Raw genomic sequence first — 15,759 nt, forward strand, 5'->3', positions numbered from 1 at the left:
GTATTTTAGTCTCCTTAACCAAAACTTTCAGGTTCCTGGCATCATCTGGCGATGCAGTCTATAAAGTAATGTCAACACTACCTGACTGCAAGTATACCAATCTCACCTGTGACCCAGAGGTAAGCACTAACCCCACTGTAAACTGATCATCTGAGATACAAGAACAGTCTGCTTAATCGATGTACAGCTTTTCATTGTACTAAATTTGAGTATTGAGTCCATGTCTATTGATTCAGATATGGTAACCGTGTCATATTGGTGATTGTTTGTGTCTCTTTGATGTGTTTCAGACCTTCAGTCAATCAAACGTGACTAAACTGTGTCCAGGCTCCCAGTGCACGTTTGCTTTTTACGGTGGGGAGAGTTTGTACCACCGTTATATCTTTGTACTTCAGCTCTGCAATTTACTGGTCTTCCTATGGCTGGTGAATTTCACCATCGCTCTGGGCCAGTGCACCCTCGCTGGGGCTTTTGCCTCATATTACTGGGCCTTGAGGAAGCCAGAAGACATCCCACCTTGCCCCTTGGCTTCATCATTTGGCAGGGCTTTAAGGTATGTTGCTATCGATGCTTTTAGAAGCTTGTATGTGATTATGTCTGTGAGTGTGTAGGGCTGTTGAACTGAAATGAAATGTTCACTTTAATCACATTACAATGTTTTTCCAGGTATCACACAGGCTCTCTTGCATTTGGAGCTTTGATTCTTTCCATCGTGCAGTTCATCCGGATTATTCTGGAGTATCTCGACCACAAACTGAAAGGTATAAAATTGCATTCAAATTTTCATTTGTAACAGGTTTGGTGAAACTGTTCTTTTGAAATTAGTATTCTCTATCTATCTATCTATCTATCTATCTATCTATCTATCTATCTATCTATCTATCTATCTATCTATCTATCTATCTATCTATCTATCTATCTATCTATCTATCTATCTATCTATCTATCTATCTATCTATCTATCTATCTATCTATCTATCTATCTATCTATCTATCTATCTATCTATCTATCTATCTATCTATCTATCTATCTATCTATCTATCTATCTATCTATCTATCTATCTATCTATCTATCTATTTATCTATCTATCTGTCTATCTATCTATATATATATATATATATATATATATATATATATATATATATAATATATAATATATATTAGGGCTGTCAAAATAACGCGTTAATTTCGATTAATTAATCGGAGAAAAAAATAACGCAGATTAATCCATTCCGTATTGACCTTTGAACCTGGAGCCGTTCTAGCCACCATTTGACTGTAAAATGAAGGAGGGAGACGACTGCTGCGCTGACGGACAGAACGAGCAGAGCTCCTCCCTCGTGCACGCGAGCTCTCTCTGTCTTTAAAGTAAGCACCATCTGTGCACTCTCTACCGCACACATAATAATCTAAATCAACTGACACAATGCTAAAAGTTCATAAGACCGAATCCATGTGTCACGAGGCGCATTCGGAGAATGTTTTTCCTGAATAACCGCTGGGTGTGAATAGTGCTCAAAAGAACATCACCTCATCTTCTCTGACAGGCGCCCTGCACGTGCAGCTGACATAAACCACACTTTCAGTAAACAAAAAGAAAATCCTATCCAGTGGTGAAGTGTTTTCTGTGTTGACAAATCTTTTGCGATGTCCTAATAACAGTCGCGATTCGCACACAACGCGTCAACGTCCGCTAATGTCCAATTCGCGACCTAATGACTCATTTGAACAGATTCATGTTAATGAATCATGACAACAACTGATCTGTCCACACGGTCTATAATGAATCATTTACTCGAACAACTCTGAAATGAGAACATAAGTGTGCTTACCCCATTTAGCAAGAGTGGTTAGTAAAATTTGCCTTAATAATCCACAATATTTTCAGGTTATTTAAATGACAATGTGTCGTAAATTAGGCCTACCTATAAAATCAGTTAATTTAGACTGGAGTGAGGTGAAACCAGAACAAAGCAAGTTGTTGTTAAATAGGTGCATTCAATTGTATATGGTAGAAAATTATATTATTAGTGAATATAACTTCTAAATGCTACTTTTTAATACTTTTCAGGTTTAGCAAAAAAGCATCTTCTCTTACAAAGCTATAAAATCACTTTTTTTTTTTTTTTTTTTTTTTTTTTTTTGCAAAGAGGGCAAGAAAGAATTACAGTGAGAGTGACGGGTACTTTATTGTCAGTATCGGGCTTGCAGATCACGTGGGAAGGGCACTTTTTACTGTTTGTGTGGATGACCATGTCTGTCACCACCAAAGACCATTTTTGACCCAGGAAAAACCCTGCATTGATTAATTTGAATTGAAATATTTAATACTTTCACAGCAAAAGTTATGTATGCGATTAATTTAGATTAATTAATCACAGAGTATGTAATTAATTAGATTAACATTTTTAATCGATTGACAGCCCTAATAAAAATATATATATATATATATATATATATATATATATATATATATATATATATATATATATATATATATATATATATATATATATATATATATATATATATATATATATATATATATATATATATATATACAGCCTTGGTAAGCAGTAGAGATATTTCTTTCATAAACATAAAAAAAATGGCCCCAACAGTATCAGTATAGAATACATTGTGAATAATGATGCTGCTCTTCCTTCTGTCTTTGTCGCAGGTGCTCACAATGCATTTACACGCTTCCTGCTGTGCTGCCTCAAATGCTGTTTCTGGTGCCTTGAGCACTTCATCAAGTTCATGAACAGGAATGCTTACATTATGGTGAGTCACCCCACTTTTTCAAGGTACAGGCATTTCATAACTTTATTCTATATATATATATATATATATATATATATATATATATATATATATATATATATATATGTGTAACTATATGCCTTTTGAGTGCAGATACTTTTAAATAGTTTAATTTAAGTAAAAGTGAAAGACAATGTCAAACCCGAGTTGTGGAGACAGACCGACTGATAGGTCTGTCATTTATTGCTCCTTCTCCTTTTATTCTTCAGATTTCAATATATGGGAAGAATTTCTGTGCCTCAGCGCGAGACGCTTTCTTCCTGTTAATGAGGAACGTTATGAGGTGAGACTCTGCACAGCTGAGACATTCCTAATGTCATTGTCAAGGTGTGAATCTGCAAGGACTGTCTTTTACACACACCTGTGCAATACTTTGTTCCAGTTATTATATTATTTTTAGGATGTTATTGTTGATATGATTTATTTTTTTCTCGATACAGTATTATCGAAGAACTATCAGTCAAATTTCACTAAATGTTGCCTTCATACCTAATTTCAAAAATATTCAATTAATATAAGTCAGACATGGAATTTTTTATTTATTTATTTATTTTTTTTGTCACACACAACTTGTATTCGGATAAATATTATCAATTAAACTGTCAATTGTTTAAATATTCCATATAATTAAGTATCTAATTTATGTAACAGTTCTAAGATTAAATATGACTATATACAGCATCTGTTTATTATTCTGTTCTCTCGCTCTCTCTCTAGAGTTGCTGTTCTGGACAAGGTGACTGACTTCCTGCTGTTCTTGGGCAAACTGCTGATCTCAGGGAGTGTGGGTGAGTGACCATTTTATGTGTCATACAGACAGGGAAACATTAAGACTAACAGAGTCTGAGGACTTTAAACCAACGCACACAGACATTGCATAGACTTACTGCCTACATATGCACATAAATGAAACTATAAACACAAATTATTGATGATGTCACATTGTTTGCAGGCTCTTTTTGTTTGCTGATGTTGTGAATGTTTATTTTGCAGGTGTCCTTGCATTCTTTTTCTTCACCCGCCAAATACCAGTAATCCAGGAAGAGGTGCCATCATTAAATTACCATTGGGTCCCCCTACTGGTGAGTAAAAGCATTACAGCTTGCCTATGTTGTGAAGAATTTTTAATTTTGATTTCATCATGAATTTCATTTGTAATCTTTTCTTTCTATGCAGACTGTGATATTTGGATCCTATATGATTGCACACGGATTCTTTAACGTCTATGCCATGTGTGTAGATACATTGTTCCTCTGCTTCTGTAAGTACACCTTATTAAATCTGCAATATTCACACACTGGTATGTGTTTGGTAATAAATGCTTAAATACATACTTAAATACATACGCACTGGTCTTCCTTTACCTTTCCTCTTCTTTTCTGTGCATGATTTTTACTTTTCTCTATTTATAATCCTATTGTGATCTTTATGTATTCATTCTTTTCATATCTTCTTCTCAAACTGCAAGACTGCTCACTAACTCTTTCTTCTTTCTTTTATCTCTTTTTTTCCTTGCAACACTGTGTCTTTCCTCCTTCACTCTTCCATTCTTCCGTCGTCTGATTTGCCGGGACACCCTTCAGGTGAAGATCTTGAAAGGAACGATGGTAGTCCTTCCAAACCGTATTACATGCCTCCAGGCCTGCACAGGATACTTAACAAAAATGACCAAGCAGGCAAAAAGTATGCTGTGTCCTGAAACCGTTACCTCAGTGGGACGTGAAAAACAGTGGTAGTACTGTAGCACGCTGCATCTCTCCCGCTTCTGGGATATGGAATCAGGAGCCGATAGCATTTATAGAAGCGATCTCCTCTCTGCACTCTCTGCTGACACTGACTGGCTCTTGCTGTACTTTTTTCCTATACTTTTCCCTTGTGTTTCTTTTTGCTGATATTCTGTCCATCATTGCCTTACACGTTGTTTGTCTTCTGGAGCAAAGTAACTGATATAAAGTCTGATAATATTCTAGGTAACCAATTATGAAAGCGAGTTATTCTATATATTTATTCTCTAATGAGAAAAGATCTTGTATCTTGCTGTATCATTCTCTTTCTATACAGCCGTTTGTTTTCATGTCATTTCTGGTTTATAAGCTCATGCAGTACATAGTATGTGCATGTGGATGGATTGACTCTCAGTCCATGTGCCACATGATTTTAATATTAACTTTGTGATAATCTAATGGCAAATGCTATTGTATTGAAGGAATCATAATAGATACAGTGTATATTCTCTTATAACCATGTTTTGATAGAATCTATGAATTTCCAGGTGTTCTAATGGCAGTATTTAGTAAATGTGCCTAGTTTAAGAGGAAGAGTACTGCTCTCCTTTGGTTTTTTTGCAATCAATCTGAAAGTTTTTCAAGTTCAATTTATAAAAGAAACATAAAAGCCATTTTTGTAATTTTGTAATGTATAGACAGTTTTGATGCTGCATCTACTCTGTGAAGTACAGTACAAGTTGTCTTTTAATGGGGGAAAGTTTTGTAAAAAATAATGTTTTTTTCCAATTAGAATAAAGCTGAAATAAATATTATTATTGGTTTGAGTATTTATTTTTTTTGTTCATTCTCAGTTTAAAAAAAAAAAAAATATATATATATATATATATATATACAGTACAGTCCAAAAGTTTGGAACCACTAAGATTTTTAATGTTTTTAAAAGAAGTTTCGTCTGCTCACCAAGGCTACATTTATTTAATTAAAAATACAATAAAAAACAGTAATATTGTGAAATATTATTACAATTTAAAATAACTGTGTACTATTTAAATATATTTGACAAAGTAATTTATTCCTGTGATGCAAAGCTGAATTTTCAGCATCGTTACTCCAGTCTTCAGTGTCACATGATCCTTCAGAAATCATTCTAATATGCTGATTTGCTGCTCAATAAACATTTATGATTATTTTCAATGTTGAAAACAGTTGTGTACTTTTTTTTTCAGGATTCCTTGATGAATAGAAAGTTCCAAAGACCAGCATTTATCTGAAATACAAAGCTTCTGTAGCATTATACACTACCGTTCAAAAGTTTGGGGTCAGTAAGAATTTTTATTTTTATGAAAAGAAATGAAAGAAATGAATACTTTTATTCAGCAAGGATGCATTAAATCAATCAAAAGTGGCAGTAAAGACATTTATAATGTTACAAAAGATTAGATTTCAGATAAACGCTGTTCTTTTGAACTTTCTATTCATCAAATAATCCCGAAAAAAAATATTGTATACAAATATTTTGTACAATTGTACACATTAAATGTTTCTTGAGCAGCAGATCAGCATATTAGAATGATTTCTGAAAAATCATGTGACACTGAAGACTGGAGTAATGATGCTGAAAATTCAGCTTTGCCATCACAGGAATAAATTACTTTGTGAAATATATTCAAATAGAAAACAGTTATTTTAAATTGTAATAATATTTCACAATATTACTGTTTTTACTGTATTTTTAATTAAATAAATGTAGCCTTGGTGAGCAGACAAAACTTCTTTTAAAAACATTAAAAATCTTAGTGGTTCCAAACTTTTGGACTGTACTGTATATATATATATAATATAATTGTGTGTGTGATGTCCGGAGGGAATATTTGTTTTTAATGAGCCAACTTTGATTAAACCATCAAAATATGAGGAAAATATTTTGTAATTTTTTATGCCTTTTTCAGATATATATTATAACTTTCTCTAATTAAGTTTTCCTTCTATCAAAATACCCAGCATTGCCTCTGATTGCCTCCAAAATTACATTAACGTTTGGTTGGCATTAACGTTGCTTGTGCTTCTGTTCTCAGTGCTTGATCTGGAGAAGAACAACGGCTCGGCAACCCGGCCGTATTACATGGGCAGCAGCCTGCGAGCCATCCTCAACAAGAAGAACCACAAGAGGCCAAAGGAGAAAAAGAAAGGCAGAAAATAAAAGGAGCAAGCAACAAAAAGGCACTGACTTGAAAAAACAGACACTGCCGATTGTTATTCTGTTTACTGACCATCAGCGTCCTAAATGGACTGCTTTAAGCAGTATTTAGTCATGTCCGTAGGCAGCCTTTGTGTTATAAATCTTATTAGAAGCCCAAAAATATAAATACAAGAGTTTTCAAACTGATCAGCATCTTTTTGTTACGTTTTCAATATAATTATAACATAAGTTAAATATAATTGACAATAAGCAACTAAATCAGTTGCGATTATTTCCTGTTTATAGGGGTGTGGAAGTGTCTTACTTTCTATGCATTTTTATAGATTTAGTCATTTTTTTAACTGATTCTTGTCTTTTATATGATCATTGCCTTCTGTTAGCACCCATTTGGGGTGAAACTGCCACTTTTCTCATATTGAGAAAATGACCAGTAACACATTTAATTGCTCTTTCACTAGATGAATTTTCCTCAACTTTTATAAGTTGCTGTTTGTAATTGCAGTTCAGCTGAAGTGCCTTACTCCAGCACGCTGTTAACAGCTCTTTTAACCTCAACCACATGTTGATTTGAGCCCTTTTCTGCTGTGCAGAACTTTAAACTCTATTTATTCCTTCATTACTGCTATTATTCATCCATCCAAACTGCATTTCTCATCAGATCGATTGCTCTCTAGCAGTAGGTTACAACCCTCCTCCTCCAGAGTGATTTCATTGTGTCCGTTCACACTTCATTATAGCCAAGGAAGGACTTGAATTTATGTTAATAACACCTTGATGTAATTATGTGTGCAGAATGTTAGTAGTTATTTTAGGTTGACTAATTTCTCCTCATATTTTGATGTTTTTTTATTATTACAATGTACACATTTTTTTTCTCCTTATCATTTAAAAGGGATATTTCTTCAAATATTTGAATCAAAATGTATTTTTTACCAGTTTTATGTTAAGAACACTTGAATGTGAACACTAATACAGCGAGTGTATGTGCTGAAATGTTATTCAGCTTTCATAATTCATTTACATTATATTATTTTTGATTTTAACACTTGTCTTATCATCATATTAGTATGTAACTATTTAATTCTCTTCTTTTACAGTGTGGTAAACGTTTTTATTATTTTTAAGACCATATATTGTGCTAATTTGTAATGCATAATAACACTGTATGATGTAATTCAAGTGCATGCAAGGTTACATTTGGAAATAAAGTATTTCATATAGACACATGACAAGAAGTTATTTTTACTTAGACCGCATTGGTTAGGAACAAAACACATTAATAAATTAAAACATACAAATGAATACATTTAATACAAAGGTATTAGTGACATAAATATAATAATTGGCACAACATTTACAACTGAATTGTAAAATGTTTAGCTGCTGCTGACTGGTAGGTGTGTTGATTGGTGGGACAATAATGGCTGATAGAGTAGACATGGAGTGTGAACTGGAGATAAAAGAGAAACAAAGCCATTAACAAAAGTACAAACACACAGGAACAAATTTATGTCATCTTGACACTAGATACCTTTTCCCAGACATGTTCACAAGACCCTTAGGTCATGTCACGTCTCAAGTCTTTTCTTCCAAGTCAAGTCTCTTGTGTCTTTTGTGTCAAGTCTTTGAGGTCAAATTCAAGTTTCAAGTCAAGTCTCAAGTCTTTGAGGTCAAATTCAAGTTTCAAGTCAAGTCTCAAGTCTTCGAGGTCAAAGTCAAGTTTCAAGTCTTTGGGTCCAAGTCAAGTCTCAAGTCTCTGAGGTCCAAGTCAAGTCTCAAGATTTTGAGGTTCAAGTCTTTGAGATCCAAGTCAAGTCTCAAGTCTTTGGGGTCAAAGTCAAGACTCAAGTTTTAGAGGTCAATGTCGTCTCAAGTCTTTGAGATCAAAGTCAAGTTTCAACTCTTTGTGTCCAAGTCAAGTCTCAAGTCTTTGAGGTCCAAGTCAAGTCTCAAGTCTTTGAGGTCCAAGTCAAGTCTCAAGTCTTTGAGGTCCAAGTCAAGACTCAAGTCTTTGAGGTCCAAGTCAAGTCTCAAGTCTTTGAAGTCCAAGTCAAGTCTCAAGTCTTTGAGATCAAAGTCAAGACTCAACTCTTTGTGTCCAAGTCAAGTCTTTGAAGTCCAAGTCAAGTCTCAAGTCTTTGAGATCAAAGTCAAGACTAAACTCTTTGTGTCCAAGTCAAGTCTCAAGTCTTCCGAGGTCAAAGTCAAGACTCAAGTCTTTGAGGTCAAAGTTAAGTTTCAAGTCTTCGAGGTCAAGTCAAGTTTCAAGTCTTTGAGGTCCAAGTCAAGTCTCAAGTCTTTGGGGTCAAAGTCAAGACTCAAGTTTTAGAGGTCAATGTCGTCTCAAGTCTTTGAGATCAAAGTCAAGTTTCAACTCTTTGTGTCCAAGTCAAGTCTCAAGTCTTTGAGGTCCAAGTCAAGTCTCAAGTCTTTGAGGTCCAAGTCAAGTCTCAAGTCTTTGAGGTCCAAGTCAAGACTCAAGTCTTTGAGGTCCAAGTCAAGTCTCAAGTCTTTGAAGTCCAAGTCAAGTCTCAAGTCTTTGAGATCAAAGTCAAGACTCAACTCTTTGTGTCCAAGTCAAGTCTTTGAAGTCCAAGTCAAGTCTCAAGTCTTTGAGATCAAAGTCAAGACTAAACTCTTTGTGTCCAAGTCAAGTCTCAAGTCTTCCGAGGTCAAAGTCAAGACTCAAGTCTTTGAGGTCAAAGTTAAGTTTCAAGTCTTCGAGGTCAAGTCAAGTTTCAAGTCTTTGAGGTCCAAGTCAAGTCTCAAGTCTTTGGGGTCAAAGTCAAGACTCAAGTTTTAGAGGTCAATGTCGTCTCAAGTCTTTGAGATCAAAGTCAAGTTTCAACTCTTTGTGTCCAAGTCAAGTCTCAAGTCTTTGAGGTCCAAGTCAAGTTTCAAGTCTTTGAAGTCCAAGTCAAGTTTCAAGTCTTTGAGGTCCAAGTCAAGTTTCAAGTCTTTGAGGTCCAAGTCAAGTCTCAAGTCTTTGAGGTCCAAGTCAAGTTTCAAGTCTTTGAGGTCCAAGTCAAGTTTCAAGTCTTTGAGGTCCAAGTCAAGTCTCAACTCTTTGTGTCCAAGTCAAGTCTCAAGTCTTTGAGGTCCAAGTCAAGTCTCAAGTCTTTGAGATCAAAGTCAAGACTCAACTCTTTGTGTCCAAGTCAAGTCTCAAGTCTTTGAGATCAAAGTCAAGACTCAAGTCTTTGTTCTATTTTTTAACAATAGTTTGTTCAGCTAGTTATCGTAATTAACTGTGTATGAGGCAAAACCATCAGTTTTGAAATATTTGGATTAGTTGATTGCTTTTCAAATTAAATGACACAAAGATTATCACAAGGTAAGACTTAACTATATTGTTAATGTTTTCAAGCCATTCAATCTACAACAGTATCCCGGTTCATTTTGCCTCAATCATTGAATCAGTGAGTTGTTGACTCAAGAACAGCTGCAGTTGGATCAGTCCGATTTTTCGAATGAATTGTTCAATGCGATTTGAGAACTAATTCAACAGGTTAATGCGAAATCTGCTCATTCATCAATCTGACATCGCTATGTCTCGGACTGGGTATTGGGTGGCGATTTCTTCACTTCCATTCTATTTCCATGCTATTTCTATTTCCATTTGCAGTTTTCATTAATATTCATCAAAAACAGCAAATTCTTATAGTATTTCTGCTGTATCAGAACAGTTGTCCACACTAAAAACTGATAATGTACTATTTAAAGAGAATCTGGCTTATTGTACTACATTGCCTTAAATCTCACCATCGATGCAGATGTTGTGTAACGCTGTAAGCATGGATGTGTCTGTATAATGCAGTTCATTTAGGTTGGAAACCGGCCGTGGTGAAGACAGACCTCCTGTCGATATTCCTGAATGAGGGGGAGAGATGTGCTTCTTATGACGGGCACGACAGTTTTGAAACCACACCTGACCAGAAAGAAATTTGAAGAAATTACTTAGACAACATAAGCATTCTCTTCTGTTGCCATATACGGTAGCAAATAGTAAACAATTGAAACATTTTTAAGTTACAAATTTATAATAGCTCAATTTAGGTACTTTAGAAATTGCTAAAGAAATGTAACCTGAATGACGCGTCGGCTAAGCCCAGTCTGTTCAGCAAGCCTCTGAAGTGTCTGTGCATCTGGGTTATTGTCCTGAGCAAACTGAGCCTGCATGACCTGCAAGCCACAAACAAAGAAATAGTGCCAGCAGGATCAGAGTCAGTAAGGGAGTGCGAAACCTGTACATTTTAATACGTGTCTCAATTCATTATGTGGGACATGTTGAACAGCGAGAGTGGTGGTTTTGTTTACCTGTAGCTGGTCTGAAGTGAAACTGGTACGTGCTCTTTTTGATGGCTTTTGGTTTATCTCACAACCTGTAGGCAACGCACCATCAAGACAAATGGTTTTCCCTGGAATAATAAAAGGTAAGGCACAGGCGCAATTATTTTTTCTGATCGAGCATGCTACAAACTAGAAGACAAAACCAAAAGCCCATTTATCAACTGCTTTTTTTCCCTAAGATTTCTTGGGCTGTATTATTTTTTTACGCAAACTATGCAAATCATGTCTAATCCTGACATAGTAATAGTCTGATGAATCTAATTTTTTAAAAGGAACAGTTTTAGAGAATCTTTAGACAAAATCTTAAAAAAAAAAAAAAGGTTTGCATATTTTATGTGTTTTTTTTTTGTCAAGTGTCTTATTTGATATATCCAGCCTTTATGGCTCATATAGTATAATATAGGAGAATATGGAGCTCATACTGAAAAAAATGCCTAATTTTTATTCAGAGGCCCAAACTGAGCAAAAATATGGGATTTGGTGCAGTTGCTCATATTATATGACTAAATAATATGAAATTCTGATAACTTGTAATGTAAATAAATTGTATATTTATAACAGTATAGCAGACTACTTGCATAAAATGCATATAAATATCAGTTGCTACTCTGTATCTCCTAATATTTCTTAGCAAAATTATATTGTTTTATAATCAAAACTCAACAACTATTATGTGGGGGGCAAAGCATATAATGCAATGTAATACAATGATGACTCCTCAAAAGCCTGATGTACAACATCATATTTGATACATTTTAACAGGATTTGTCTAGCAAGTATATATAACATGTATTCTTATAGAAATGTAACCTGAATGACGCGTTTTTTAAATGCTAAAAAGTATAAACTATCAATCATACGACAGAAGGCATGTAGAAGATTGTGTACAACAGTTTTTTTCAGCAACGTTTTGTTCATGTTGGTCATTTAGAGGCCTTATAAGTTTATCAAATATGACAGTAGGCTTTAGGATTTTAAAGTATGTCACCTGTATGCATGCAGGACTCACCTTTTTCAGAAGCCCCTTTGAGTTTGTCCAGCATGCTGTCATAATGGACTCGACACAACAATTTTTGCCCAACCAAAGCAAACTCCTCGCCTGTGGACAGCTGCCTCTTACAGGAGAAGCACAAGAAGCATGCCAGGTGGTAAACATTTCCCTTCGCCCTGCGTACCCAATCTGTGGAGTGAACCATTTCCCCACAGCACGAGCACCATGTCCGATACCTCCTGTCAAACAACCATAATTATGTTTGGATTAGGTTAAATACATACTGAAACGTCTTGTATGCATATAGCCTACTGTACATCTTCAGAGTAAGTACCTGAAGTAATCTAGTTTGCAGAAGACCTCTCGCCCTCTAACATAGCAGGTTGTGTGTCCGCTCAGAGTGGTTTGGCAAACGCAGCATGAAAGGCATCGCACATGCCAGCACAAGTCATTTACCTGCATTCAACATACCATGGTGTAAGAAATTACATTACATTAGAATCATGCAGCATTTAAAATGGTCAACGCAATGAATAAACATTATTAAAGGAAATAATCCTTCTCACCTTCAGCAGATACCTGTCTAGGATGTCATCTCTACACCCTGTGCAAGCTACTTTGCCTTGGAAAGCATCAGATGCCATTTTTTGGGGTAAAGCAGATGGAGAAGCTGGATCTAATAGGCCACTCACAAGCTCTGATGAACTCTGCAGAAACAGACATTATATTTTCAAACATACAGCAAATGTTATTGGTTCAACACAATTGAAAATTATATTTAAACTTTGCACTTCTGTGATGCAGTTTAGCACATTGGGTAAGAGAAATACATCTTTAAAAGTATAGCCTATTAAATGTCTAAAACGTTTAATTAATTTGGCTGTAATAAAATGTATACAATTAAAATTTTAACGCCCATATCAAATGTAGCGCCTACATCTATGGTTTAATAGCATTTTCGATCAATATTTCAGTAAGGCAATTAATTTGGCTGTAATAAAATTGCATTAAAATTTACCCCATATCAAATGTAGCGCCTACATCTATGGTTTAATAGCATTATCGATCAATATTTCAGTAAGTTTAATTAATTTGGCTTTCGCTTGAGGAGGTAACCATAGCAACCGAAAAAAATCATAGCTTTCGCTTGAGGAGGTAACCATTGCAACCGAGCTCGTGCCTGTATTAAGACCGGCAAAGCTAGGTAGGTTATTGACATTATTTAACGGGTTATTATATATTTATTATATCACACGTATATCACAAAACCTTTAAAAAAAAAAGAACAAGTATTTTAAGTATTTAAGGCCGCCAAAAAAAACTAAAAAAACAAACAAACAACAACAAAAAACGGTTTGCGAGAGCCGAGAGACAAACCTCAATGGATCAAGCCCCAAAAAAATATATGACCCTCTACATCCCCTATATGACACTGACTGAAAAAGGTTCATGGTTTATCGGTGGCTTCAGGTTATGGTCAAGAAAAATATATATAAATATTTACCATACAAATGTCGCTTGTAACTTCTCTGCACTTGTTGGTAAAATCCTCACTGCGACCCGTAGACATGACTGGTGAATGCGCTCCGGATTTCCAAACCCTCACCGAAACAGCCTTTAAATGTACGCGCTCCATCCCATAAACATCATCCACTCTTCTCTTCACCATGACAACCGCAACAATTAGCCTACCAAAACTACATTTAGACTTTAAGAATTTCAGTCATTATTAAAACACGTCCGACTCTTGGAGAAGGCTAATGGTTATCTGTGCAGTAGATATTATGTACTTGAAATCAGCATTAGGGATTCGGAAACGGTTTACACACAATGCCTTAACCCCAAATGTATCAATTACGCATGCCAATCAAAACCTCTGAAGAATCAGAGGAAGAAGAGAATTGATTTATTTAATAACAGCAATTAAAACCACACATTTGGCACAAACGCGCAACCAGAGCGACCCAAAGGTGAAGAGGTCTCATTAAACTCTTGACACTTAATTGCCGCGATTTCAAAGCGGGTTCTTCTCTTTTTCTGGTATAATTTAGGGGAAATGGTGGAAATATTTCTTCCGAACTGCATTGAACACATCACTACGGGACAAAAAAAAAAAAAAAAAAAAAAAAAAAACAATTTATCATTATGACGTGTTTAAAGCGCTTTCTAATTATTTATTTGTAGGTATTCCAGAATTAAACAATAGGTGTTGGCCTAAAGCAATTTCCGTTTTAATTTTAATTGTAGGCCTGCCATTTAAGCTGCCATGTAATTTTAAAGTCTTTATGCATCAGATGACAGACAGTTATTCCGCAAAACAGGCTTTTTTTTTAATGTTTTTAAAAAAGTTTTAAAATAACATTAGAATGTTCTTAGTTTATGTTAACAGGTTTCTTAATGACTTAAAATACAATAATGTAAAATAATAATTATACTTAGTATTATATTATATTATATTATATTATATTATATTATATTATATTAAGCTACATTTTTTATATTATAATTCCTATTTATTATTATGATTATTGTACTAAATAATAATAAGGGCTAATAAGGATGATCTGTTCTTTAGTCAAATACTTGGTCTAGCTACTTTTAAGTTTATGGGGTCTCTTTTTATTAATTTTAACCAAATTTCAGCAATTGTGCTTAATGACTGATATCTATTTACTTAGGCATTTAAATAGAGGATGAAAACTGTAATAATAAAAAGGATTTAAAAATATATTTGTAACTAAAAATATATTTGTAAATATAATTGTAAACTAAATCAGTAAGTTTTACTTTTTTTGAGAGAAAGAGAGAGAGAGGCACTCAGCCTGTAATGTTTTGGGTGCTGGGTGTTTTCGGTGACAATTTTTTACATATTTAATTGTTTAAGTTTTATTATTTATATAATTTTAACAAAGTGTGCCAATAGAAATTCTCATCGGTGTGCTCCGATGAGGCCTTCAGCCTGCGTGTTTTGAGTCAAGGGGTGTTGTGATTTCTTCAGGACTGCAGTGTCTGTCTGTCCAATCAGAGAGTCGTGGAAAAATGCCCTAATCAGGGAGTGATTGCCTTCTCCACAATCACAGCATAAATGTCCAATCTAACACTGATTGCACTTGCTGCAGTGCCACCCACTACACACCCAAACGCTACGACAATCCCACAGATGCCATCCGACACACACACACACACACACAGATTCCATGTTTTATGGGGATTTTCCACAGACATAATGATTTTTATATTGTACAAACTGTATATTCTATCCCCTACCCCTAAACCTACCCATCCCAGACAACTGTCTGCCTTTTGCATCTCTGCCTTGTACATTTTTCAAAAAGCATAATTCTGAATGATTTATAAGCTGTTTTTCTCATGGAGACAAAAAAAGAAAGTCCCAACAAGTTCAAAAAATGACATTACTATCTCTGTGGGGACATTTGGTCCCCACCAGGGCCATCGCTAGTGGGGCGAAAGGTGGTGACGATTCTAGGGGCCCTCGGCCTTGGGGGGCCAGCGATTTTAACCCCCCCACACCCCCGAAACGCGATTTCAGCTGAGGGTGAGGGGGACCCCACCCCCAAAACCTCATATTTTAGACAAAATTTTTGTCAAAATGTTGGAAATTATGTCACTGCATTGAAATATTCTGAATCTCTCTCTCTCTCTCTT

General features: G+C 35.1%; 2 protein-coding genes across 8 annotated transcripts in view; one reads left to right on the forward strand and one right to left on the reverse strand.

Moving 5' to 3' along the window:
- slc44a5b (solute carrier family 44 member 5b) overlaps positions 1-7,974 on the forward strand; it is a 40,808-nt gene extending 32,834 nt beyond the window's left edge. For 3 of the 6 annotated variants that reach the window (XM_048208761.1, XM_048208762.1, XM_048208764.1), the window contains 9 exons: positions 32-119; positions 291-553; positions 667-761; positions 2,683-2,786; positions 3,035-3,108; positions 3,543-3,613; positions 3,819-3,907; positions 4,002-4,086; positions 4,409-5,364. In XM_048208761.1, the coding sequence (XP_048064718.1) occupies positions 32-119; positions 291-553; positions 667-761; positions 2,683-2,786; positions 3,035-3,108; positions 3,543-3,613; positions 3,819-3,907; positions 4,002-4,086; positions 4,409-4,524 (985 nt within the window). In that variant the 3' untranslated portion in view covers positions 4,525-5,364. Of the gene's footprint in view, positions 1-31; positions 120-290; positions 554-666; positions 762-2,682; positions 2,787-3,034; positions 3,109-3,542; positions 3,614-3,818; positions 3,908-4,001; positions 4,087-4,408; positions 5,365-6,627 lie in introns of those variants that run through there. The other 3 variants (XM_048208760.1, XM_048208763.1, XM_048208765.1) reach the window with 1 other exon arrangement.
- A 10-nt stretch (positions 7,975-7,984) lies between these two features.
- Positions 7,985-14,198, reverse strand: LOC125279276 (LIM/homeobox protein Lhx8). 2 transcript variants are annotated; one of them, XM_048208769.1, is made up of 8 exons: positions 13,598-14,194; positions 12,660-12,800; positions 12,428-12,549; positions 12,112-12,332; positions 11,070-11,170; positions 10,839-10,934; positions 10,515-10,680; positions 7,985-8,202 (listed from the first exon to the last, which is right to left on the reverse strand). In XM_048208769.1, exons 1-8 carry the CDS (start codon positions 13,760-13,762, stop codon positions 8,129-8,131), a joined length of 1,086 nt encoding a protein of 361 aa, XP_048064726.1. In that variant the 5' UTR covers positions 13,763-14,194; the 3' UTR covers positions 7,985-8,128. The 2 variants fall into 2 exon arrangements, 1 of the variants encoding a protein (XP_048064726.1); XR_007187366.1 differs by having other exon boundaries at positions 8,050-8,202; positions 10,515-10,622; positions 13,598-14,198.
- Between the last annotated feature and the right edge of the window lie 1,561 nt (positions 14,199-15,759).

The sequence above is a fragment of the Megalobrama amblycephala genome, linkage group LG12 (genome assembly GCF_018812025.1).
Source record: "Megalobrama amblycephala isolate DHTTF-2021 linkage group LG12, ASM1881202v1, whole genome shotgun sequence".
NCBI classification, from domain to species: Eukaryota; Metazoa; Chordata; class Actinopteri; order Cypriniformes; family Xenocyprididae; genus Megalobrama; species Megalobrama amblycephala.